This window comes from Colossoma macropomum, unplaced genomic scaffold, assembly GCF_904425465.1.
Source record: "Colossoma macropomum unplaced genomic scaffold, Colossoma_macropomum, whole genome shotgun sequence".
Classification (NCBI taxonomy): domain Eukaryota; kingdom Metazoa; phylum Chordata; class Actinopteri; order Characiformes; family Serrasalmidae; genus Colossoma; species Colossoma macropomum.
Window position 1 is genome coordinate 9,497,606 of NW_023494799.1, and position 27,962 is coordinate 9,525,567.

Below are 27,962 nucleotides of genomic sequence, written 5' to 3' on the forward strand. Positions count from 1 at the left end.
CATCTCCATTTAAAAACTCACACATACAAAAGACTTTTTGATCGATCTTTGGTGTCGCACATGCATACAGCATCGTCAGCTGCAATTCGTTTGCAAAATCCAGCCTATTGGCACTTGGTTTGAGGTGGGATGATGTTAATTAGGGGTCAAAACAGTGATTGGAGATGTGGAAAGTTGCTAGGACAGGAATACATCAGCAACCTAATTAACCATTTTTCACAGTGATCTTTAAATGCAATTTCCACCTCTTTGAACTATGCACTTTTTAAAATTGAATAGTGGAGGAATATATTTCCATATTCCATGTTGTATGATTTACAAAACCGAAGCAAACAGGATTTTTCTCTTCATAGGCAAGTCAAAATTTATAGAAGTGTTGTAAAACTGTTTTTTTTATTGTGGTTGTTGTTCAGGATTGTTCGATACAAAGAAAGCTGCAGTTTTTGCCCATCATTGCTCGCTAGCAGCTTAACACAGAGCCACCGCATTTCACACACTGAGAGCCAGCAGTGTCCTAGTTAATCTGATAACAGACTCAAGGATATTTTATTTGATGATAGTAATTAATTGATATCTAAGCTGAGCTATGGGGCCTGCAGAAGGAGGTTACTACTGTTGACAAAAATAACAAATTAGCATGTGCTTAAAAAGGCCAGATCATTCTTTGCCATATGGTCAGTGCCGGAAGGGGGTAGTACCTAGTTACATTTACTCAAATACCCTTTAGAGGGAAGGAATCTACTTTTTACTTAATTACATTTCCGTATTTAATATTTAGTTATTAATTACATTTTTGTATTTAATTTCATTCCATTATGTTGGCAACATCATCATTTGTTATTTTATTTTAGAACAAAAATACATCAAAAAAAGAGAAGAATAGAGCCTAATTTACTATGCTGATAGATGCTGGACTAAGACGTTCAAATGCCATTCTATGAATTACTTAGTACTTAAATACTTTAGTTTTTTATCCTGATACTTTTTTAAGGGAAGTACTTTTACTCAAGGGAATGCTACTTAGGCTACTCTGCTCACCTCCGGTCACTACATATGTGGTGCTTGAAACAACACATACAAACATGTTTGCTGCACTTTTGTAATGCTGATGACTTAATCCATTCAGGATCTTTCTCAAAATTTCCTTTTTGAATCAGTTTAACTTCTGTAGAACATCTCTTTAGTACTTAATATTTTGTCTCCCTTCTAAAGTCCCCAAGAACATTTTCATTTTTTTTTTCTAACATAACTCACTGGACATGTGAGTGGTAAGTTAAAAAAGCATGATAAGGTTGATGATGTAATACTTCAAACTCCTTACTATTCCTTTAAACACAATGGAGGGCACTTTTATGGATGCGTGGTCAAGCATCCAGAGCCTGGCTGATTTTTATGGGTTTGCACCTTGTATAGATCAAAGGGAAGTAGGACAGGGCAAGACAGGGTAACTGCAGGAAGTTTAAAGGCTAGTTATCAACTTTTATTCTACCTTGACATTGAATTCTAAATGTTAAAAGATACTGTAGCGGCAGCCGAAGCCTGTCTAGCCACACCTCCAGAGTCAATTGGTGCCAGTGCCAGCCAGTAGCAGGACTAGGGGTGGGATAAAACATCAATACCGAGATATATTGTATTCTTTTGTGATACATTATCGATACACTGGCACCAAATATCAATTCATTTATTGAAATATGCATTCACTGTACACGCTCCAAATGGACTCCCCTCCAATATGATTTCCCAGATTCATAACTTCATGACTCCACATGGTGGCGCTAAGGCGCAAATCAAATGAATAGAGTAAACCTGCGGTGAAGAAAAAGAAACTCACAGGGGAGAAACTCACAGGGGAGAAACTCACAGGGGAGAAAAGGACAAATGAAATAAACAAAAACTATGCGATTTGCAAGAACTGCCTTGTTAAAATAAAGTACACTGGCAACACAGTGAACATGCATAGCCACCTTATTCATCATCATCCTGATCTGGTTGTTGAGAAATCAGCTAACGTTGCCACAACTGGAAGTCAGTCTACAAGTAACACAGTTTTAAAGCAGTTTTTTAAAGTTAGAAAAGATTTTAGTGACGCACAGTTGTGCTCTACCCCTAGACATTTTAACCCCAGAACTGTTCTGCTTTCTGGCAGTTTATGGCTATTTTACATTGGAATGATGACACATGCAGTCAGTGTATGTGTGTTAAAGAGGCATGAAACTAAGCTATGCGCTTTGTTGTAAATTGTTTCATATTGGTTGTCAAATTCTGTGAAACTGACACTAATACGTACATAATTCCTGCTATTTGCCTATTTAGTAGTATTTTCTTTTCTTCAGTTACACAGATATCATGATGTATTGTAGAAGATTGTCTTGCAATATATCGAGTATCACAGAATTGCAATATCGTGATATCATCATTATTGTGGGCAACATATTGTGATTATATCTTAGATGCACCGTGATTCCCACCCCTAAGCAGGACACTACAATACATTTGGCATCACTTTTTTCTTGAAAATAAAGCTTTGAAAAGTCTGTAACTGGTCAAGAACCTCATTTATAAAACTGCTTCTATAACTTCTTCCCCAGCCCCCTAGTGACCATTCCGCTGGCAGAATGAAAATCATACGAGATATTTTTAATTAATATAATTAAATAAAATATTTTTAGCATATTGTTAGATGAACTAGGACACTTTTAGCTCTCTGTGTTGAGCTGCTAGTGAGCAATGAGGGGCAAATGCTGAGATAAACAGCACAGCTACAGTTTTCTTCATGTAAAAAAAAAGCCCTGGAATATTTTTAGCATCACTTCTGTAAATTCAGCCATCGAAAACATCAAAAAAAGAAAATTGCTTAGCATTAGCATGCTAATTGTTAGCCAGTCAGCTCTATTTTTTGCCTGGTTGATGAAGAGTAATAAGAAAAATATCAACCTTGTGGTTGAAACTGGTATAGCTTGCTAATTGCTAGCCACATAGCTCCCTAGTGATTTCACCTGGTCCCCAAAGGGGTTTGGAAAAAAACAGCTACCCCCTGCTGGTCAAAGCTAGTGTAACAGGCCAAGTGTGAGCATTTTTTTTGTTATACGCTACCCATCTGACACATCTCAGTAATGGAAAAAATACTTAGTAATGCACTTTCATTTTTCACTTTTCATTTTTTTCATCTTACCGTTCACCTTACAACTCACACAATAGAAAATAACATGTAAACACTAAAAATACATTCATGAATGTGGTTGGTATAATAAAGTCTGCTTTTTACACTGTAGACTGGGGTTCAATACCCACATAGGTAAGCACCTTATACTATACCAATAAGAGTCCTTGGGCAAGACTCCTAACACTAACTTCTCCTACCTGTGTGAAAAAATGATCAAATTATATGTCGCTCTGGCTGAGAGTGCCGTAAATGTAAATGAATGTTGATTTTCTTGCTCACTTGTTTTGTAATGTCTCTATTGTAGTATATTCCAACATGTTATTAAAGAATAGTGCAATAAATAAGGGACCTCAAAAACAGGCAGGAGTTGCATTTTTGGCTAGTATGAAAAGGAGTTTAACCGTTTATTGAAAAGCTTTTGAAGAGAACCAAAAGTGGTTCTTCTATGGCATCACTCCAAAGAACCCTTTCTGGCCCTAACCCCTTACCAAGCCATGTGCCTATCAACAGGCCCAAAGTTTTATTGCACACTTCTATAACCTAGGAATAGCTCCTTTAGTTTGCACTGAAGTCCCTGTAGTTACTGAATAATAAGCCTTTGTATGACATAAACCTAGAACGTTAAGGGGTTATAAGCATACCAAACAAAACTAACATGCTACCTAAATGTCAGCTGATCTTTAAGAGGCCTACCAGACTGTTATGTGCTACTGAAGAGAACTCTCGACTCCCCAAGGCTCACACCTCCGGACAGCTAATGACAGAGATTAAAAGTGGCAGCACTTTCAGGCACCGGTGCTTTTCATTTGACTGGTTGAGCCCTCATAAACTCACTGTGAGCCTCAGTCATCAGGGACGCTTGCGGAGAGGCTTACGAGGTGCTTGCACGCTTCCACCATGCTATGATGTTTGCATACACGCTAAGGAAACACATGCAGGAAAAAACACACTCTGGCCTTCAAAGTGCAGGCATTCCCGGCGGAGACGATGAATGGGACTGCAGCTGTCGGACTGTACCTGCATGGCCTGCCAGAATGGCTTCAAACTGGGGCTGGGTCTGCTTCACCGGCACATGTCAAAGAAGAAAGCTGCTCGTTTTGTTTATTTACTCTCTTTCTCTTCCTGAGAAAGACGATGACTTCACCTGGCATGTGTATGAACACTTATTGGCCGCTTGTCTTTCACTACGTGGAGAGCCATTCGAAAGCATTCGATATAAAAGGCAGGGACCACCTCACATTACCGAATGCACATGCACTGAAAAATTGGTGCTTTGAATTGACATGATTAATGTCAAGTGGCTGCACATAAATAAAATGCACTACAGGAACACAATAACTGTCAAAAGAAGTGCCCTTAAAGAAAACAACTGTGTTGATGATACGTTTTCTTTGTGTGCAACCACCTGATGCAATAGTGGGTTATATTTGCAAACTTAGCTCAGATTTGTGGCCTAAAATAAACTGATAATGTTAACCCATAAAATGAACAGCACTTCTCCTATAAAAACTCCACTGAAGTCTGTCAGCAGCATTTGTCACAATCTTTGGAGAGCAGTACATTTGCAAGAAGAATAAAAACAAGCTTGCTATCTATTATAGCGATTTTATTCATCCTTTCATCATCATTTTCCAGCAAAATCAACGGATGTCACTTCGCTGATCAATTGGTCTTCAATAGATGGGTCATTCTACAGAAACGTCCACTTTTTACTTATCCGTTAGACTCACTGCTGTTACTGATCATCATTGATGTTACACTTAAGAAAGGTAACACCAGAGACAGAAACACCAGTGACATTTTTAATGAAAAATGCATTTTACAAAATGGCTGCTACAGAGCATCAAACCACATTTTGTCAGTCATGGAACATCCACTAAAATACGTAATTTAATCCATTTGTATTCTATTTTTTAGTAATTACCTAAGAATAAAGTCGGTCACACCAGTGACTTCAACTAAAAGCTTCATATGAAATCATGAGCTAAATGAGAAAATGTCTGATAACTGAAAGACACAGTGGACTCACCATGTGCTTTTCTTCATAGATCCTCAGAAAATAGGTAAAAGGAAGTCAAGTGATGTCATCAGTGTGATTTTTATATTAAAATAAGAGATTTTTTGTTACACAGTAAGAGCAGTGACACGACTCCCGGGGAGGCACAACTTTCATTATATATTTTGTAATATTTATTTGGCATGTGTTTTCTTCATGTTATTTAAATTATATGTTTCATAGCATAGACTGTAGATCATGTATAGATTATTGCAGTTAAAATAGCAGAAAAACATCATTTTATCTCAAAAGATGGCCCTTTACACATGACTGTGAGGATGAGCACTTCTGTGGTGCTTGGAATTCTATATATAATTAATTTAAAAACCATTATTGCTAAATTGATGGCTCAAGAAGTTGTAATGGTTAAAATAACTTGTTTTTCAAGTTTAATATATCTGTTAACACTAGGGACATGAAAATGGACATTTTCATAGAATGACCCAGATACAATCCAAGTTCCAAAAAAGATGGCCTACGTCTTCTCTAAAAGAATGCATTAAAGGTGGCCAACCAATTTTTCCTTTCACTTTTCCTTTCACTTTCCTTTCCTTGCTGTACTTTACAGTTTATAGCGACCACTCTTATCAAGAGACAGTTTTAAGAGTTTTTCCCCAGACAAAATACTTGCTTTACCACCAAAGCAGAGTTCTGAACCCCAGTCTCCCAGCGTGCAAGTTTAAAACATTACCCATAATGGTATTTAATTGCAATGGACTGTTGAATTGTTACTCTATTTAAGAGCTCCACAGAGCCTCACATAAATCCCTGTTTTGCAATAACATTGTGGTTTAGAAAGTTATTAGTGCTTCTTGCTGCTATTTGTTTAAAAGTTCTTCAAAATAACCATGCTAGATTATTGGCGATTTATTGGCAGGATATCCAGCGCTCTGCTGATGCATGCGTAACAAATCCAAGTTACTAAAGGAGAATCTCCATAGGCAGCAATACTGCACCACACCCTCAGAAAAAAAAGTACAAAACTGTCACTGGGGCAGTACCCCTCTTGTCACTGGGGTGGTACCCTCAAGGGTACATCTCAGTACCTTCAGTCAGGGAACATAACTGTACCAAAATCCATTGAAGTTGTATTGACTCCACACACCCCGTCTCGTCTCCAGGCTTTTTATTTTATCATTCTGTTTTAAAACATTCGATTATGAAAAGGTAACAAATACGTACTTTTCACCCAGAAAAACTTATTTAAGGTTCACATTTGGACCTTAAAACCGCTGTTGTACCTTTGAGGGCACATTTACATTGTTTTACCTTGATGAACAAAAAATGTACCTGCACAGAACCTTTATTTCTACCAGTGCAGATAGAATGCTCAAGAGTGATAAGGCTTGTAGACCCACTATCTCTATTCTAAGGTGCCTTATACAGAAATTAATTAAATAACACAATTTAAAACACAATTATTATGTATGCTGACCAAAACAGAGTGTTAAACTAGTATGTCCTCTTTGTGAATTATAAGCCTTAAATAAAGGCACTGATTCTCTTTTATTGAGCCAGTCAAAATCAATTCCACATACTAATGCAAATTCATCCTCTTTATTTTGTATTAGTTAACTTAGTTGTGATTGCTGAAGCTAACACCGCTTGCTAATTTCAGAGATGGACAGTGTGGGCCGTCATAAAAGTAAAAAAAGTCAGGACATTCTGCTGGCAGACAATGAATGGATGTAATTGCAACCAATCAGATACCACTGTAATCAATTCCACTGTGAAATGTTCCTTGCGGAGATGTCCTTGCAGAACTGAATGCTATTTGCAAACAGATAAGGATCCTGTTAAACAACTAAATAGGTGCAGTGCCCTTATGTGTACGGTCTCTCTAACAAACCAGAGAGATCAAGGAACTGTTGCAAACATGGCTCGTAGCCTAGATTCTCCTTCTGAAGATTTGTATCTTCTAATCATTGCCTATAAGCAGAGCTGAGGCTCCAAGGACTTTCGTTTGCCACCTTCAGCATGTGTTCAGCATTCATCGACTGGGTCCTGTACTTGCTGCCTTCGCGTCCCTGCTGGCACTTGGTCAACATCTCATTCAGCACCTTGATCTGTTACTGTGTTTACAGTCCAGTGCCAGCAGCTGATCTGTCTGAGTTGTTTCCCATCATGGTATTACGCAGCCCCCAGCGGAGACCACGTTTCCTACGATGTTGCCTTTTTGCTTTTTGAGCTACATTGTATGGTTCTTAAGTAGCACGGGTGATCCCAGCAGATAGCATCATCTAAGGGACATCAGGGTCCCATAGAAACAGTGTCAGGAGGAATTCTTCAAGAGAGCATCCCGTACGGCAATCACATCCCATTCAGGGTTTGGTAGGGAAAGGTTTAGGCTGGTGGCAGAAGATTTGGTCCAGTGCCATGAAAATGGTCTGGCTTCTTGTTTTGAGTCAAAGCAAATCAGACAAGAAGATCTCGGACCTGGACTTTGATTGTTGGGCAGTTAAAGATACAGGCTTTTCCTGATCTTCAGTGAGGGGCATTTGTGATGCCACAAAAAAATGATTGGGACAATGATGTGGGACAAATGTGGGCACCTTCTATTTGACTTATCTACAACACATGGCAAATGACAAATAACATAAGTACTCTCCTAAAAATAAAGGGCTCTTTGCACGATACCAGAGAAGAACCACCTTTGGTTCCCTAAAGGACCTTTTAGTGGATGGTTCTTTAAAGAAGCATTTTTGTACATGCCATGTAAGTATTTTCCTCTTGGGCTTCTGGATATGGACAGCTATGGTACTGCTGGGATTCAAACTCACAGTCTGCTCATGTTGGGATGAATTATTGGACAGTTGCACCACATGAGATGATGCCATGCTTTAAAGATAAAACAACAAATATTTTCTCCCGTGTATTAAACATTTGTAGACACAAAATCTGAGTTGCTGAATGGTGCAGTGGACATCATTACAACAGAAGGTTGTGAGTTTGAGCCCCAGCAATGCCATAGCCATCCGTAAGTCTGTAGTCAAGAGGAAAAATGTCTAGCAGGATTGTGTGATGGAAAGAGTCCTGGCCAGTGGGGAGGTTGAGAATAAAAAAACACATTTATTTTATTTACCAAACTGAGATGCAGAACAAAAAAATTAAGAGAACTTTTGACTTAACTAAGAAGTTTGAGTTAGGTGAACTCTGGTGTCCTCAAGTTGAATCAGCTCAAGAAAAGCCATGTAATCAGCTACTATATCATTTTGAGTTGAGCTGAGCTCTCATTTTAACAGTGCACTCTTAAAGATAAAGGTTCCAAAAAGTATTCTTTGAGTAATGAGCGATAGAGGTTTTTTAAAGTTTTAAACAAAGTTCGCACAATGTAAAGGTTCTATGCCAATTCAAATGTTCTTCCTAGAAACTTCACATAACATATACTATAAACTCACACATTTATGAAAATGTTTCTTTGAATAGCATGCCATTAAACTTTTTTTAAGGAAGAAAAAGTGGTTCTTCTATGGCATCACTCCCAAGAACCCTTTTGGCACCCTTATCTTTAAGAGTGCAGAGGTACAGTTATATGCAAAGGTTTGAAAACCCTGGTCAAACGGCATGTTTTATTGATAGAAGTGCAGAACAAATCATCTACAGTGAACACACTTAAATATGGTATTTGTCTTTAGATTTTAGAGCTTCTCTTTATTTGCTGAATTTCATGCATTGAAAACTAAATAAATAAATAGAACCAAAAATGTGCCATAACTTTTGCACATGCCACATTTCACATTTTATTTTATTTTCTTCACATTTCACAGTTTTTGTGTATGGTATTCAATTCCGCAAATAAACAGCAATTGTGTAAGGAGCGTTTAGAGAATGAATGTATTTTTTGAAGTATTTTCACATAGAAAAATAACAAAACTTTGATCATTTTTTGAGAAAGACTTTAAGAAAGGGGTGCACAAACTTTTGGATCCTACTGTACATAAGGACACACATGCCTGGATGTTGTACTTCATTCCCCAAGAAATGCAGCCAGTCAAAAAGGACCACTGTGGCTTGCTCTGTTTTTTTTTTTTCGAGTCCTGGGGAAAGAAATATCTCCAGAGCATATGGACGCCTGTGTTTCTAATCGGTAATGATAGAGCATTTTGAAGGGGAAACTCCCTCTCTAACCCAGACCTCTGTTGCCTTGTTTTTTCTTCAGGTCTGATGGAAATCCGATCCGTCAGTGTGGGAGTTGTCGCCATCAAATCTGTCAGCACCGGCCTGTACTTGGCCATGTCCAAAAAAGGCACACTCTTTGGATCGGTAGGTACATCTTCCATTGTTTTGTAAGGCAGTCTTGGCCTTTATAAGCCTGCAGGCCTAACTTTGGAACCATGGTTTTAGCTATGTAGCATGGAATTCATGGGAATATGGAGGCTCGGAATGCTTGAAGTAAAAATCAGATTTAACTTGATCCAAACTAGGGCAGGGTTGAGTTCGGTTCCAGCCAGGGTGCAAGTTGAATATAAGGATAAATGGGTAACACTTTCTTTTACTTTTACATAAGATACAAACTCCACAGTACTAGATAATTATTTTGGGTAACATGATGGTAAGTTACTAAATCACTGAAGTGTAAGTTAAATTAGTGTAACTAAATTACACTGAAATGCCCAATAGGTTCTATCTCTTAAGCTGGTAAAGGACATAGTAATGGCATTGCTGATGGCTGTCAGTGAATCGAATATGAACTTACCAAAAAAGAACTGAACTCACTTAAATCTTATTTTACAGGGAACTGTACTCTAAAAGAGCTTACATATGATATAGTTTACAAGAGCACTTTAAAGGTATTCACCAATTAATCATAGGGTACAAACTCTAGAGTTCTAGATAATAATTTTGGGTAATATGATGGTAAGTTCCAGTACAGTCTAACTAAATTACACTTAAATGCCTAGAAGGGTTTTAGGTATTAACTGGGCAAGTGTGAGGTATGAACTCCAAAGTAGTAGATAATTATTTTGAGTAATGGTGGTAAAGTACTAGATAATTATTTTGGGTAACATGATAGTAAGTTCTTATACAGTCTAACTAAATTACACTGAAATGCCTAAAAGAGTTCTAGGTATTAACTGGGCAAGTATGAGGTATAAACTCCAAAGTACTAGATAAATATTTTGAGTAATGGTGGTAAAGTACTAGACAATTATTTTGGGTAACACGATAGTAAGTTCCAAAACAGTCCAACAAAATTACACTGAAATGACCAACAGGTTCTAGGTATGAACTGAGTAAGTGTGAGGTACAGACTCCAAAGTACTAGATTTGGTAACATGACTATACGTTCCAATGCAGTCTAACTAAATTGCACTGAAATGCCTAAAAGAGTTGTAGGTATTAACTGGGTAAGTGTGAGGTATAAACTCTAAAGTACTAGATAATTATTTAAATAATGGTGGTAAAGTACTAGATAATTATTTTGGGATGATAGTGCATGATAGTAAGTTCTAGCACAGTCTATCTAAATTACACTGAAATACCTAAAATGGTTCTAGGTATTAACTCCAAAGTACTAGATAAGAGGTTTCCAACCCGAGTCCTCAGGGCCCCCCCAGAAAGTCCACATTTTTGCTCCAACCAAACTCACAACACATAGGCACGAAAGAAAAAATGTGGACTGTCAGGTAGGCCCTGAGGACCTGGTTGGGAACCACTGTACTAGATCATTATTTTCTGTGTATGACGGACTGTTCTATTACAGTCTAACTAAATTACACTGAAATGCCCAACAGGTTCTAGCTCTTAAACAGATATAGGAATAACATCACCAATAACTTACCAAAAAAGAACTCACTTAAATCCCATTTTACAGGGAACTGTACTCTAAAAGAGCTTACTTATGCCAGCTGAGATTTACCAGAACACCTTACGGGCTCCTGCCTGGTGATAGTTCTGCTCTATGTGGCTTGTGCGTGCCATCAGACAGTTGTTTGTGGCTCTTTTAACTAGGATGCCCTTTCCATAGTGTCTGAGCGCTTTAATCACTTGATGAGAAATCTCAGCCTGGCGATCAGTCACTCAGCTGCAGCAAGGTGCCTTGCAGACGTCTCTCTGCCGTCCCCTCGACTCAAAGTAAACAAGACAATCCATGAGATTCCGTCAAAGCACGGGAGCCGCTGTTTTCATCCCCGTTTGAATCCCGCTCTAATGACTATTAATCACATCGCTCACTCAGGAGCTGATCTTATCTCGCTGCAGGCAGAGAGATGGCACTGATAGCACTCGCTCTGCGGAAAAGCCGAAACAGGGCATATTGTCATCGTCCCATCTCACCTCTCTTTCGAGATAAGAGCTCCATCCAGCCATGGCAGAGGAGCAAAAGATCACTACAGATTTTGCAAGTGTCTTTTTAAGCCTGGCACAAGGGAGCTGGTTTTGATGTATTGTTGAGGACAAGGTGCGGCAAATGCAAATGCATAATAGTTACTGATTGGAGCCTCGTGCCGAAGGGTTCAGATAGCTATCGCCACAAGGAGTGGCCTTTTGCAGCTTTTCATTGATGTTTAGCACTGATTAGCTTTTACTGGTGGAAGCACTTCAGAGCCGTCCTCTTACACCATTAGACATTCTGTGTTGACAGGTTAGAGTTTGCACTTTCAACCTTTTTCTGTTTGTTTTGATGTTAATAAATGACAAAAATATAAATGGCTTTTATTTGGCTTTCTGCCAAATAAAACTATATGTATAACAATTTCAAATCAAAATAAAATATCTTACTTATGAACACAAATCTTGCATGGATAGAAAGTTGAAGTTCCACCATTTTTTTTAAACATTTGTGCACAATTCAATTAATGAAGTGTAAAAAAGTCATTCAGAGTGGTTTGATGTGAAATGTGGCATTGTGGAGAAACATATGTAGGTATTGATTTCCTTACAGTGGTGGTGATAGGAACCAGGGGTTGTGATGTCTACATTGCAAATATAGCCTTTTTATTTATCCAAAATAACCAGTGAATCTATATATACACATACATCTTAAAACTATCGTAAGACAATGTCTCAGTCTCAATCAGACTCAATCTCTCAGTCTCAGACATCAGGCAACATATTCACAACTTCTTTTGTTTGTTTATTTCTTTGTTTTTGTTGAAACTCAGGTTCCTATCACCAACACTGAGTGTGTTTACATGCACTTAATAATCCGATAACTGCAAAAAAACAGATTTTGTCAGTAATCCGATCAACGCGTTTACATGCACTTGGGTAATCAGATAATGGGAAACTTCGGGTCTACATGAGTCAGGCAGAAATCTGATTTCTGCTTTGCAACTGGACAGTCAACTCACAGAAGAAGATGTGACGTAAATGTACATAAAACTTAAATTTCATGCCACGGCTTTTTTTAAAAAACATCATGCCACTTTACCTGAAAATATGAACATACATCATCTAGAAGATGAAGAATATTTAAATCCTTCATTTTGTCGAGAATGTAGTTGTTTCAGCGTCGCTCCAAAAGTGTTTTGCTGCGTCTCGCAGTGACGCTGCTTGCTTATTTCCAGTACCGCTGTCTGTTTTTGCACCTGCGCAGACTGAGAAATATGAAAGAAATCAGAGTAAGAGTTTACATGCACTGAGAAATCTGATTACTGAGCTAAAATCCAGCTCTCTGTATCAGATTTCTAAATCGGATTTCTAGAAGCTTACCCCGATCTAAGAAATCGGAGTGTGCTGTTTACATGACCATTTGAATAATCAGATAACTGCAGGAATCTGATTATGATCGGATTATTGAGTGCATGTAAACACACTCACTATTAAAAATTCTGACTTGGTAAGTTCCTCTAGAACAGAGCAGTTCACATCAAACCACTGTAAATATCTTGGCAATTTCATCTTGACAATTTATTTGTGGACAATTTAGTTGTGTTTATATCTTGACTATTTATTTGTGGAGATATTTTAAGGCGGTTAAATTCCCCTTTAAATCCTCTACTTCTTTGTAATCTGAACATCTCTGACTCCTCTTCCTACAGGCCAGATATAACCCAAGCTGCAAGTTCAAAGAGCGCATTGAGGAGAATGGCTACAACACGTATGCATCCCTGCGCTGGAAGCACGGTGGGAGGCAGATGTTTGTGTCACTGAACGGCAGGGGGAAGCCGAGGAGGGGCCATAAAGCCCGCAGGAGACACCCGTCCACTCACTTCCTCCCCATGCTCCCCACATAACTGCAGTCCAGAGTTAGCCTTATCCTATTACCCCTTCCCATGACTGCTGTATGTGTACATTTTCTGGGGATTTTTTTTTTCTACATCATTTTGGTTCTTTTGGAATTGTCATATAGTATGTTAACTTATTCCTCACAGGTTCTTAGCTTCGAGCCTGATAAAGCTTCTGTAAGGCTTCTAATATTGTGCATAAGCAATTATATACCGTATTTATGTTACTGCTGAAGAAACTAAGCATCTCTTTTAACTAGCTGTTGTGATTTACACATTACATGACTGCAGTAGATAGTTAGCCTTTCTGAAAATAAACTAAACCGTGGAGACCAGCCTGAACTGTGGGACAGGACTAACTGCATTACACATTCTTATGAATTACAATCTTTTCTGACACCATGAAAACAATTTCATATGACATAATCAAAATCTGTTTTGTATCCATTGTGTTTGTATTTTCTTTAATTTTTTCTGTTTGTTTCTTTATTCCAATGTATTTTCTCTCTTGCTGTGTGAGCATGGAAGTGCTTCTAACATCTTCGATGCTATCTGACCAGAGTGATATCAGAACAGGCTGTAAAACACATACACATGTATCCTACATCCACTTCAGCAGAGTGAGGGTGGTCAGGTCAGCCTTAACAAGAAACACTCCAACTGAACATGTGTTCCTGTGTGACCCGAACACACATGGCTCATCCATTATAACGGAGGACTGAACCTGACAGCTTGTATACTGGACTAATTCTCTAAATGATGTTTCGTATTACGTGTTCCTATTAAGTCACACTAACAGTCTTTTCCCTCAACCTTTTGCAAATAGAACATTTAATATATTTCAACCTTTTGAGTCCTTCTCTTTGTGGTTGGTCTTGTTGTCTTATTTGTCCTGGATGTGAATTATCAACATGCAACATTGGATCCTATTTCTGTGCCAGTGTAGGCACAGTCTAATGTAGGGTTTCCTAGTCCTGGACCTGGAGATCTACCACCCTGCGGAGTTCAGATCCAACACCTGGCTCTAATAGTCAGATTCTCCAGAAGGATCTGGATCAGATTAGGGTTGAAGCTAAGCTGCAAGGTGGTGGATCTCTAGGACCACAAGTGAGCAACCTTGGTCTAACTCAGGGTTGCACAACTCTGGTCCTGGAGGGCTGGTGTCCAGTACAGTTCGGTGATTTACCTGCTCAAACACACCTGATTCAACTGATCTCTTAATTGCCAGGTTTAGTGGGTGTGTTTGAGTAGGACAACTATCAAACTGTGCTGGACACCTGGACTGAAGTTGTGCAGCCCTGATCTAACTGTACAAGCAGGCTTGTTACTAATTTGCTCAGACACACACATTTCTTCCCATTTGCTATTTTGGTTGTGATGAAGCGGGTTTAGTGCCGCAGCAGGGGTTGTGACCATTGAGTGTATATAAGATATACATATATACAGTCTATGAGTGTGACAGTCAAAATGTGCCAGTGCAGGCCTGTTTTTGAACCCATTTTTACCCATAAATGCACTTGCTGAAGTTCTACCACCTTCTTAGAATGAACCAAATGCAAGTTAAAAAGTTAAAAACATTAATTTCCTAACGAGTTTAGATATAAAGATGTGTCCAATTACAATTTTACCACAAATTTAGTGGATGAATTCTATTTTATATCACCCTACTTAAAAATGGTACTCCAAAATGGTAACTTTACAGGAGAAGTACAAAACATACTTTACTTTTAATGTAAGTCAATGGAACCAGACATTTCTAAATTTCATCATGAAATTTACGCACAATGTAAAGAGCAACAGGCATTTTCAAATTATGTCCTCAAAAGAAAAATAATGGTTTTTACTTGTTTTTGGGCAGGTCTGACTCCAGATAGATTTAAACCCTTTTATTTAATATTTGGTCTCACATTAAACTCAAACTAGCTTGGCAATGTTTTTCACCTGTTTGAAGCCATCATTGCTTTGCGGAACAATATTGACTCTTCTTTCAGTAAAAGGCTGTAAGTTTACTCACAAGATTTCAACATTTAAAGAAATCAAAGTAAAAAGCTATTCTGTACTAAATTACTTTATATATTTGTTTAATTATTTGTTGTTTTATATATATATATATATATATATATATATATATATAAATAAATATATGTTATAATAATAATAATAATAATAATAATAATAATAATAATTATTATTATTATTATTACTATTATTATTAGTAGTAGTAGTATTGTGGTAGTATTGTTGATGTTGTTGCGATTGTTTTATAAAAAAAAAATACAATTTTTGCCTTTTTATAAATGTAACGAATCTACAAAGTTTTAAAATACTAGACTCTATATTTCTCTCTATCTACAAAATACAAATACATTGGAATTGTAGGAAGTCTGTAATCATCCGCCATTAGGGAATATTCTATTAAAGGGAATGAGAGTTGATCTGATTGGCTGTGGTGAGCCACTTTACTTTAAACAAATTAATTAATTAAATAGATAGATAAATAAATAAATAAATAAATAAATAAATAGTGACTGGTGCAAAAGTTATGGCACGTTTTATATTTTTCAACATACTGAACTTAGAAAAAAATGACTAAAATTAGCAGAAAAATGCACAAAACGTAATTTGACTGGGGTCTTCAAACTTTTGCATACATATATATACATTACATATTACATATATATATATATATATATATATATATATATATATATATATATATATATATATGTAAAAAGCCTTTGTTCTGATTGGCTGCTCTGTATTGGGCCTCATTTAAAAATCAGACTTCAGCATGAATGAACGAAGCTAAACTCTAAAGGCTGAACAGGTGAATATATAAATACTTGGTTTTGTTGACATCGCAAAAACAATGAATTCAAAATGGGCTGATTTGCATCTTAATTTCTGTATGTGGACTGTATGGACTGGACAGTGAGTATTACACTTTAAAACGTTAACTGTATTCACAAACCACATCAAATTCTTTTATTTTAAAACATCAAACACAAGAAAAGTTTGGCTTTCAACGATATAGCATTAGGGATATATTTTTCACTAAATTATGTTCATTAATATCATCAACACAGGTTCCTGTGTATCAAACACTTTCACTGCGGATTATTAGCAAATAACTGATGTGTTCTGTAATGTTGGTCTAAAATCAAATATTTTGGAAATCTGTTTTGGTATTATAGCTATAAATTAGTATTAAACCTTTTAATTAATGATTTATATTGGATCCATATGTACTAAGCTCTTTCAAGTAAAAGAGTAGATCTACCATCAGCCCCACCTCTCTGCACAGTCCTCCATTGGAAACCAGAATTCCCCTCCTAAAAATAGAGGTTATTGAGTTTTACCGAAGGGCATGCCCACAGACTGCTATTTATAGTAATTATAATTCAAATCCTGTATAGATACTGACATAAAAGTGATACCTCCCCTATTACTAACCTCTTACATCTACTGACACAATACTCAATGGAGTGGTAACAATGGTAGCTGTATGCTATGAATATGACCAGGTGTAAGGTGTCTGATATAATAGACCTCCCATACATTATAAAGAACCTGCACTTCTGAGCTGAAAGGGCACTGCAGGAGCTCTTTTCAGTGTCTGAGCCTTGCTGCATGGGCGGGCACAGGCCTTTTCAGAGCTACGAGTGAAGCAGGAGGACTCAAAAGGCGGCATGAGGAGGAGAAGAACCAGCCCACCTATTGTACCATCATGTGAAATGACCCTGCACGGATGTGGGCCCTATTATTTGGAGGGGTAGGCTATTGCAGATAGCTGTACAATGTCAGGCAAACAAAGACATCTGATTAGGGTTTGGAAGACCAACTTTACAGGAGAAGGAAAAAAATATTTTAAAACTTCATGTAATTTAGGCCCCATTTGTACATATATGGACAGTTTCAAGTCATTGAAGTTTCAAGTCAAGCTTTTTGATAATGCTGTTTATTTATGCGTGATTGTTGTTGTTTACAATACGGCCAATGACCGATTGTTTCTTTGGGTTTAGCAATTTGGGGGTTGATAAACTGTTTATGATTGATTTTAGCAGACTTGATTATCATGAACCAAAGTCAGATTTGAAAAAAATGTTTCAGAGACAGTGACATAGCCATGACAACCTAAACAACACCATGGAAACAAGCGGTAGGCTTTTCTTCGCTTTATGAGCTTTTATTTTCTGCCAGGATTTGAGTTCTGAATTTATATAAACTATTGAATTACGGAAACAATTATGGAATTAATTATGTAACTACAGAAGTAATTCAATGGAAGTCAAAGCCTTTTATGTTTATAATACAGCAACGTCGCTTTTGCAATTTCTGCTTCAGCTCCGCCTCATGTACTCTTGGAAATAAAGGTACTAAACTGTCACTAGGGCAGTACCCCTCTTGTCACTGGGGTGGTACCCTCAAGGGTACATCTCAGTACCTTCAGTCAGGGAACATAATTGTGCCATAATCCATTGAAATTATATTTTCTAAGCTGTATTGACTCCACACCCCGTCTCGTCTCCAGGCTTTTTATTTATTGTTCTGCTTTAAAACATTCGGTTATGAAAAGGTACAAATATGTACTTTTCACCTGGGAAAACTAATTTAAGGTACAAAATTGGACCTTAAAATCACTGTTGTACCTTTGAGGGCACCTTTACATTGTTTACCTTGATGAACAAAAAAATGTACCTGCACAGAATCTTTATTTCTGACAGTGTGCTATATATCTACATAAGCTAGTGATGTTCTTCAGGTACTGAGCATGCTCATGAGTTTTTGAATTGTTTTTGCTGCCTTCTGTGGACAGAGAGATTTTTGGAAACACTGTTCATATTTTTTTTTAATATATTGACATATATATATATATATATATATATATATATATATATATATATATATATATAATATATATAGATAGATAGATAGATAGATATAGAAAGAAAGAAAGAAAGAAAGAAAGAAAGAAAGAATACCTCTGGCTCTCAGCTGATGGTCAAAAAGAACTTTTATCGGATGTGGGGAAACTCCCTGAAATACCAACAGGTTGAGGTTTACTTTCCAGTGTAGAGGCAAAGCCCTAAAATAACAGATAACCATTTAATGTTGTGGTGAATAAAAGCTGTAATATTAAAAAGAGCTTAACAGCCTACAGTACAACATGCAGTTACCTATATTTATCCTATTTTCTGCCTGTCCTCTGTTTGATAGTCAAAGGCTCTTTACCTCTGTCCTCGCCCCCACAACAGTCCAGGAATTCAGTCCTCTCTCTTTTTTTTCTTGGCTTTAAGGTAAGGCCATCTGTTTATGCCAGTCCTTTGCTCCGAAAGCACAGAAACAAAATGAGGAGCCTGTAATTATCATTGTTGCTCTACTGTCCTGTCAGTTCGCTCGCCAGAGAGACCAGAGTGATCTCTTGGCAGCACTGAGGCCAGAAGATCAAAGCTATGGACCTTTGATCAGCAGCAAACCCCCCTGAAAAAAAACCTCTCCATGGAAAATCAAGGTGGAATGCTTCAAAGGAGAGGAGAGCTCAGGGACACGGACAGTTCTGCAAGCATGTCCTCCTCCGGCTTTAAGATTGCGTGTCAGTAGGGGGAGAAATATACACCATTGTTTGATGGGTACAATGACTTGGTTGAATATCTGCACCTTTCAGTCTTTTATTTCAAACATAGATATAATGCAAGATCCCGGTTGGAAAAGTTATTAGCAGATGGTAATAACAGGCATCTGCTTCTATCTTCAACATCCTACAAATGACCTTTGCTGCCCCTGGTTGGGACAGATGGGAAGGCATTCCTTCGAGAAATGTCAAGTAGCTCTTTATTCACCCCGTGAACCCATGGCTCCCTTCACACGCAAGCCACAAATATGGCAGTGTTACAGTATGCTTGGACCTAATTGGACCTAATGCTATTCCGGGATTAGATCATGTAACTACCTCCACATTTGCCTCTGTTTAACAGCGACCTAGGACGCCTCCCTGAATGCCTGCTCCAACATCACGCTGAGGCTTTAAAGTTTTTGGCCACCAGCTTTTTTGAAACCCTTTGCAGGGTGGTACCCTCCAACCAAACAACCCAGATGGGGTCAGAGGGAAACAGGCAGATGCATGCCAAATTGCTAATAAAGAACTCGAGAGAAAAGTGAGTTTGTACTGAAATGCCTAGAGAACTGGAGTGGCTCAGTGAGCTCCTGTTCAGAGGGAGTTGGCAGACATAGAGGCCCTGAGAAAAGTGAAGACCACCGCAGATCATTAGTAAGTCCCTGTATCTCTCAGAGAGCCCCACTAATCCCCTTATTTGTTCAGGACCATTCACAGTTCTACGAATTTAGGATTAGTTGTGTTTTGTTACAAAAACAGACAAGTTACTCTGGTGAATAGCTTTGCCTGTGGGGGCAAACTCTCCTTCTCTCCTCTCCTCTCCTCTTCTCTTCTCTTCTCTTCTCTTCTCTTCTCTTCTCTTCTCTTCTCTTCTCTTCTCTTCTCTTCCCTTCCCTTCCCTTCCCTTCCCTTCCCTTCCCTTCCCTTCATCAACCAGATTGGCATTTGCAAGTAATAATTAGCCAACCTGTGTAAATCATGTTGTACCCCCACTAATTTACAGACGAGAACGAGCATATTTGGATTTTTTGGGATGCCAAAATATCTGCATTGTCTTTTTGAAACCCATCCAGTTCTATCATTAATCAGTGGGCCTACAATGAATGGACAAAATAATGGAAACACCACTAATTAGCTATTTATCTTGTACATCTAACACATCTGTGCACTTTGTAGGTTTGACTTACTGACTGTAGCACTTTTTTGTTCCATTGCCTAGCCCCCCTCTACCCCATCTATCAATAGAATGGGACCACTACTGAGCAGATATTGAGTGGAGGACCATTCCCAGCACAGCAGTGAGACTGATATGGTAGTGGCAAGGTAGTGTATTGCGCTGGTACAAGTGGATCAGGCACAGTGGTGCCACTGCTGGGTTGAGAATAGTCATTGGAAAATATGAGCTATAGTCTTTAACTGTATGTCTCAACAAGGTACAGTAGAGACCACCCTTCATTTATCTTATTTCCCGGCACATTATGTACAAGTTATTCATTTTTTGTCATCAAGAAACAAAACAGAAACATATATATAGGTTTTTAAAGAATATATATTCAAAAGCGAGTATTCATGATGGTATAGGGGTGCATTAGTGTGCATGGCATGGGTGACGTGCACATCTGTGAAGGCACCATTAATGCTGAATCATATATGCACATTTTGGCAACATATGCTGCCATTTGCCTTGCTTATTTCAGCAATGCCAAACCACAGGGATATTTTTCCACACCTCGAAAGTTCAGTCTTAAAAGTTGGTTGCATTTTCTGCTTCTCACAGTCAAAGTAATCCCAAACACATTCAATGATATTGATGTTTGGACTTTCGAGTGGCCAGTCCACTGTTCTGAGAACACTACCAGCTTCTGTGTTCTTCTTTTGTGTCTATTTCCTTTTCTCAGTGAGGCATATTGATAGCTACACATCCTTTCAGACCCATAGCATTCAGTTGTCTTCTCACAGTGGAAGGATGGACAGAAACAAATATGGATTTTTTCAGATCTGAAGTAAGAGTGGACCTTGATTTTCTCCCCTCTCTCAAAGATGAAAGCTTTAAGTCCTGTTTATCTGATGGTAACAATTTTGGTGGTCTACCAAGTCTTACATGGTTCTTAGGATTCCCATTTTCTCTGTAGCTTTTCAACATTTTTTGAACTCCAGTTTTGGAAGCTCATGTATTTACACTTATTTTTATTTGACATCCCCCTCTCTTATCTCCTGAAAAATGACTCGTACTTAATGGCTGTTTTGACTGGAAACTAAATTAATGAAGCATGTTCTCAATTATGTGTTCAGTATGATGATAGCTGTAATCAGGAAAGGCTCAGTATTTCTTCTACTCAAGAGAATTCCCAAGAACAGTAAACAAGAGTTGATGCATGACAGCAATAAAAAGATTCTCTGAAGCTCTCAAGCTCCAGAAAAGCCGTCACAGTCTCTCCATTTGCAGCTTTGGCAGATGGGAGCAGATCCATTACAACAGGCCTTGTCATCATGCCATGGATTGGCGTGTGTTGTCTGGATGCATGAGAACTTGTTGCATGCTCCTCGTGGCCCTCGAAAACCCCGACGCACCCCTTGCTGAGGTATGCGTGGCTGCTGCAAAGGACCAGCAGCCTTCGGCCCCTGGCCTCCATTCCCAGCATGCTTTCAGGGAAGTCAAACAACGGTGGACGGATTGAGCAGGCAACAGCGGCCAGGTCGGTAGGTAAAGAGAGGAGCCGGGGTGCCCTCCATCCCCCTGCTCGAGAGTTTTGGCCCCAGCTGAAGGCAGGCCATATTTTGGCTGCTGTCCCAGTCAACATCACAAGGTTGTCTTTGGCTTTTGAGGGACTGGAAAAAGGTATAAGTCAGGATGGGTTCAAGCAAAGCTAGAGTCATGCCAAACCTCTGTCCACCCCTGCCCTCAAAACAAGTGCATGCATGTGTGCGTGGGGATTATGCCCAGGAATACATGGTCTCTGTCTGTTGTCACCATATGGGCTGCGATATTTTCCAAGCAATGCAACATGGCAGTAGCATGCATTGGCTTTAGTGGCCAATTTAGTGGGTTTTTCCCTCCTTACTACACGTTTAAAGGTAGCTTTTCATCACCCCAACACATTTGGTAAAATGTTGATTTGTTTTGGACTCTTTCCATGGAATCTATAGCACACCCACCAAGAAATACCAGCCAATCAGGCTTCAGCTCAAACTGCCCAAGCTGTCATCATCTACTTCATTCAGGAATGAAGATGAGACTGACTTTGCAAAAAATGAAGATAACACTGACTTTGCAGTCTTCCTTGCTCTGCCTGATGATGACAACAGTTAAATGCTATTTCAATGCTTTAGTCTATTATAAACTGACAGTGTAAATTGGGCTATTAATGAATTATAACAACATGCCAACATACAGTGAAAAATACTATTCTCAGAAGCCGTGTGATGTTGGACTCGTCAAACAGAAAGGGTTGTTCTGTCATTATCAAAGCTCCAGTCAAGACAGATAGCCTTTCCTTATCTATACAGCCATCCAATTATAGTATTAGGGGACCTTCCAGCTACATGAGGTTTGGAGATCAGATCAGAGAGAAATTCTGTGCCCCTGCATGAAAGGAGAAAAGAGAACAGCAGAGAAGAAAATTGCTGAAGAAAACTTCTGGACCTCCCTAATCAGACTGGCCCTTCTCTCCCTTACATATGCAGACATCCATATAAATATGCATCCAAGTTTATGATAATACAAGTAGTTTTAATCTTTAGTGCGTTGAACATCAGTTATAGCATCACTGTGCTATATACAGGGCTTATAAACTGAGACTCAGCAAGAGCCTAATTGATTGAATTATTAAATTCATTATTATTGAATTCATTGGTAAGACTTTATTTGGTCCACTGTAGATGCTTTGTAAATGCTCATTCTGTCTTTAAGTAACATTCAACTAAAGCTTCATTAAATGCAACTGAACTTCAAGTTCAGTGTGAAATCTATCCCTAACCCTAACCTTAACCTTAACCCTAACCTCAAGGTAAAACCTACACATACTCCTAACCCTAACCATAATGTCATTGATAATCAACTGAATATCCACCAGAAAGTTTGTTAATGATTTAAGATTTAAGTGTCTATGGAACATCTATAGGGGACCATAAATAAACCATAATAAAGTGTATATATATATATATATATATATATATATATACACAAAATGATAACTTTACAGGAGTAGGAAAAAATCTACTTTACTTTCAATGTAAGTCAATGGAACCAGACATTTTCCCAAGTCATTTTTGGTCATTTCTTTTAGTCCATTCATCATAAAATTTACATACTACGTAAAGAGTAACAGGTATTTTCAAATTATGTTAAGAAACTGAAAAAAAAACATCAAAAATGGAGATACGAGGTTTTCTTCTAACACCAGATATCGTTATATATATATATATATATATATATATATATATGATATCGATGTGTCAGTAAAATATCTTCGAGACTATGTTCGCGCTATGTTGCTCACGCCCTGTTTCTCAACGACTGACAGTTGGCGTGCAGACTGCAGGTCACCACCTAGGAACGAGGTTTCGCCGAGCTAGTAGTGAACGAAAAAGGAAAAGTGAAAGACAGAAGAACATTTGGAGATGTTCGTCCGCATCGCGATGCATATATATATGGGATAACTCTTATGGATTTGTTTTGAAGTAAAATACATTGCTTGATTTTTTGTATATTCAATATTAAACTACAATTATTTAGCCACTTTCCAATATTATCCATTGCTGCTGATAATGTATTGCATTATGATTACATTTAAGTCACAATTACTGCTTATTTGCTTAATCTAACATCTTGGACAAAAACATAAAATGTGGTCTGTGGAAAAATGATGGCATAATCATTAAAAACCTGATAATAAATTTGACACTGATGCCATAGGAAACACTCACTAAATATGTATATATATAGTGTTGCTTCATGGTCTAGGTCACGTGCCAAGCTCCAGTCCTTGCAGGCCAAAACACTGCAGACTTCAGCACACTGCCTCATTAAACAAACCTGATTCAGCTCATCAGCTAAGTAGCACGGCCTTATGAACTGAATTCAGAGTTAGATGAGGGTAAACGTTAACCTCTGCAGTACTTTGGCCCGAAACGTCCCGAGTTTGACATGCCTGGTCTAGGTAAAGAGCCATTCCTTTGCCACCTCTGTGCCTCCATCTTCTGGGCAAACAATTGTACTACAATGTTGACTACAAGACGCCTCATGAAAGTAATGCCATCACTGCTCTAACCTAGGAACAAGCATTTGGCAATTGTTTGAAGAGCTGGATATTTGAAGCATAACAGCATTTTTGAGCTTCACTGGTTATTGTGCCCAATTAAATCAGTGCAACCATGATTAAATAAAGTTAAAGTTAAAATTTATGAAAAAAATATTGTAAGGGTATGCATGTTTTTAAATCAGCAGTAAGCATAATCCATTGCTTAATGGATGTTAAATTTCGCATAAGATCCTTCTCTTAACATATCAATCGTTAAATGGCCCCACAGTATCTTAGTGAATTCATTCAGTCATATGAACCCACACGTACGCTCCACTCACAAAATAACGGCTTGCTGACAGTTTCTAGGATAAAAAAAACACAGCAGGTGGTTGAGCATTTTCCTACGTAGCCCTAAAATTGTGGAATCATCTCCCGACCTCTGTTTGGGACTCAGACACACTCTCTACATTTAAAACTAGACTCAAAACTTCTGTTTGCACAAGCATTTTGCTAATATCCATTGTTTGCACTATTACTCACTAATATCTCTCCATAAACTGACCTGTTCTGTTAATCAATTTCTCTCTCTCTCTCTCTCTCTCTCTCTCTCTCTCTCTCTGTCTCTCTCTCTCTCTCTCTCTCCCTCTGTCTCTCTCTCTGTCTCTCTCTCTGTCTCTCTCTCTCTCTCTCTCTCTCTCTCTCTCTGTCTCTCTCTCTCTCTCTCTCTCTCTCTCTCTCTCTCTGTCTCTGTCTCTCTCTCTCTCTCTGTGTCTCTCTCTCTCCCTTTATTTGTGCCCCTGAGTGATGTTTGCCTGAGTTGCCACACGGGAGCCACCAGAGCTCCTGATGATGATGCTGCTGCATAAACTCAAGCTATCTAATTAACCATTGCTCCACCTGTTTTTCCCTGTTTTTGTATTCTAATATTTCATACTAATGCTGTTTACTATCCATTGTCGACCAGAGGAGGATGGGTTCCCCTTCTGAGTCTTGGTTCCTCTCAAGGTTTCTTCCTCTTGCTCTTAGGGAGATTTTCCTTGCCACTGTCGCCACTGGCGATGCTCAAGGGGGCTTGGACCCAGATTTTTCTGTAAAACTGCTTTGTGACAACACCTGTTGTAAAAAGCGCTATATAAATAAGCTTGACTTGACTTAATGGCTTTAAATGAAATATTGAATGTTCAATGGTGGCACCTCATACAGGAATATCACACTCATCCCTTCGTGTAACCCTACCTATATTCTCGGTGTGTAGCTGAGCAAACCTTTTCAAGAATGGTGGAGCAGCATTATGGATTATCTTAAACACCAAACAGACTTCTCAATTTTAATTTAGATTGTAAAAGGTCAACATATTATATCTCAAAAGTGATGACAAAAGTGGTAATATTGATTTCCTATGAAAATTTTAATGGATTGTTTATAAACCCAGCGGGCATTTCAACATTTATTCATGGTTGAATCAACGCCGTAGATCAAGGGTGAAACAACGTTGGATTATGTTTCGATTTTGAAAGATGAATCAACGTTGATATCGCGACGTCGTTTCAATGTCTTACCTTTCAACATTAAGTGTCCCAGATAGCAAAAATCAGTTGGGCCTCATCTAGGCCAAATACTGCACACCGAGGTTGAACCTCATTGGCCGAGACTTTGGTTTGAATCTCGGGCCAATTCTGGCCTAAATGCTCGGCTCACGGATACGTCGTGATATTAACACTCCCAGCTAACAAAATATACTCAATTTACTTCCATACGGTTTCTGCATAAATCTAAATCTCTATAACTATATGTACCTCAACCAAAAGCATAGCATTTGCTCAGGTGTAGACTAACATTCACCTTTATTCTGAAATAACATAACAGAATCCAGACAACAATAAAAAGAAAACCAATTGACCCAATAGCCAATGAATACAGTACAGCGCAGGTGAACACAGCTGAACAATCAATAGTCTGCAACAGTTTTAATGTGCATCATCATCTATTAGTCTAGTATGTTGTACTGTATCATGCCTTGTAAAGTAACACCTTCTTAAGGCTCACCTGTTTTCACCTGTATGCACGCGTGAATTTCAATGACAACACTAGAAATCATTTGGAAACAATTGCTTTAATTGTCTTACATAAATATACGGTACATGCCTACAACACTAACAAAATGGAATAGTCAGTACATAGGTAAATAAACAGTTACCATATACCGATAAACAGGTGTTAAAGAAAAAAACACACAAAACTGAAATGTGCAGAAAACCACTGTGCTTTGTTATATATATACACACACACACATACACTGCCACTTTATCATTTACAGATGCCTTGTATTCACTCATTTTCCATTTAATCAAGTTCACCTACATGGGAGTACTTTGTAGTTCTACAACTACAGACTGTAGTCCATCCATTTCTCTGCATACTTTGTTAGCCCACTTTCACCCTGTTCTTTAGCAGTCAGGACCCCAACAGGACTACCACAGAGTGGGTATTATTTGGGTGGTGGGTCATTCTCAGCACTGCAGTGACACCGACGTGGTGGTGGTGTGTTAGTGTGTGTTGCGCTGGTCTGAGTGGATCAGACACAGCAGCGCTGCTGAAGTTTTTAAACACCTCAGTGTCACTGCTGGACTGAGAATAGTCCACCAACCAAAAATATCCAGTCAACAGCGTCCTGTAGGCAGCGTCCTGTGACCACTGATGAAGGACTAGAGGATGACCAACACAAACTGTGCAGTAGCAGATGAGCTGTCGTCTCTGACTTTACATCTATAAGGACTAGCAAGGTAGGAGTGTCTAATAGAGTGGACAGTGAGTGGACACTGTTTAAAAACTCCAGCAGCACTGCTGTGTCTGATAAATGTCAACAAATTATGCAGAGAAACAGATGGACTACAATCTCTAATACACTCTCTACAGTCACATGGTTCGAATGACGTGCAAATTCCAGATGGAGAGCAGGAAGTGTAAAGCAGAAAACAAGATGGAGGCAAGCCCATACTATGCTAGTTTAGACTATATTACGTGAGAAAGTTACAACATACGTTGAGTGTCATCCTTATGTTTTCAAGAGGAGTGTTTTTTATTCCAACTGAATTGAAAGACTTCCCTGCTATTGAGGCAGCAGATATAAGCAACTTGAATGTTATCCTGTCATTTGTTTCACTGTTAACCCTGATTTAAATGTAAGTGGTGTTGCTTGTACCGTTTAAATCTATCACCTGTGCACACCCACAGATGAACTGTGCAAAATATATTTTTAAGTGACCCATGTGGCTTGACGGTTGACAAATGATGCAGTAAATGAGAAAAACATCACATTCATTTTGCATCAGTCAGTGAGTTGTTTCATTTCTAAAGATGATAAGTCATAACATGTTATGTTTTAATATGTGACTCATCTTTTTTAATGTTTCTTTATCTTAATATCATTTTTTATTTCTGTCTGTTTAAAAAATGTTAAGCTAAACCCAGTTTTTGTTTATTAATGAACAGATTTTCTTATATTCAGGGTGAAACTACAATTACTTTTGCAACTTTATTATATGAGAAAAAAAACATTTTATTTACATGTTTTAAAACATCATTTGTCTCTTATTCTGTACCATTTCTTGCCTAGAAGGAAAGTGAAACTATATACTTGAGAAATATGCTTGAGAAATGCTTTTATTGAGATGAAATTAGGCAGATGCTCTGGTTTTGTTCATTTGTTGAATGCAGA

The 27,962-nt window shown here is 38.2% G+C and overlaps 1 protein-coding gene across 1 annotated transcript in view; it reads left to right on the top strand.

Annotated features, from left to right (window-relative positions):
- Positions 1 to 14,217, top strand: part of fgf22 (fibroblast growth factor 22) — a 39,821-nt gene extending 25,604 nt beyond the window's left edge. The window contains exons 2-3 of the mRNA XM_036587381.1: positions 9,379 to 9,482; positions 13,202 to 14,217. Coding sequence (XP_036443274.1) covers positions 9,379 to 9,482; positions 13,202 to 13,396 — 299 coding nt within the window. The 3' untranslated portion in view covers positions 13,397 to 14,217. The remainder of the gene's footprint in view (positions 1 to 9,378; positions 9,483 to 13,201) is intronic.
- The last annotated feature ends 13,745 nt before the right edge of the window (positions 14,218 to 27,962 follow it).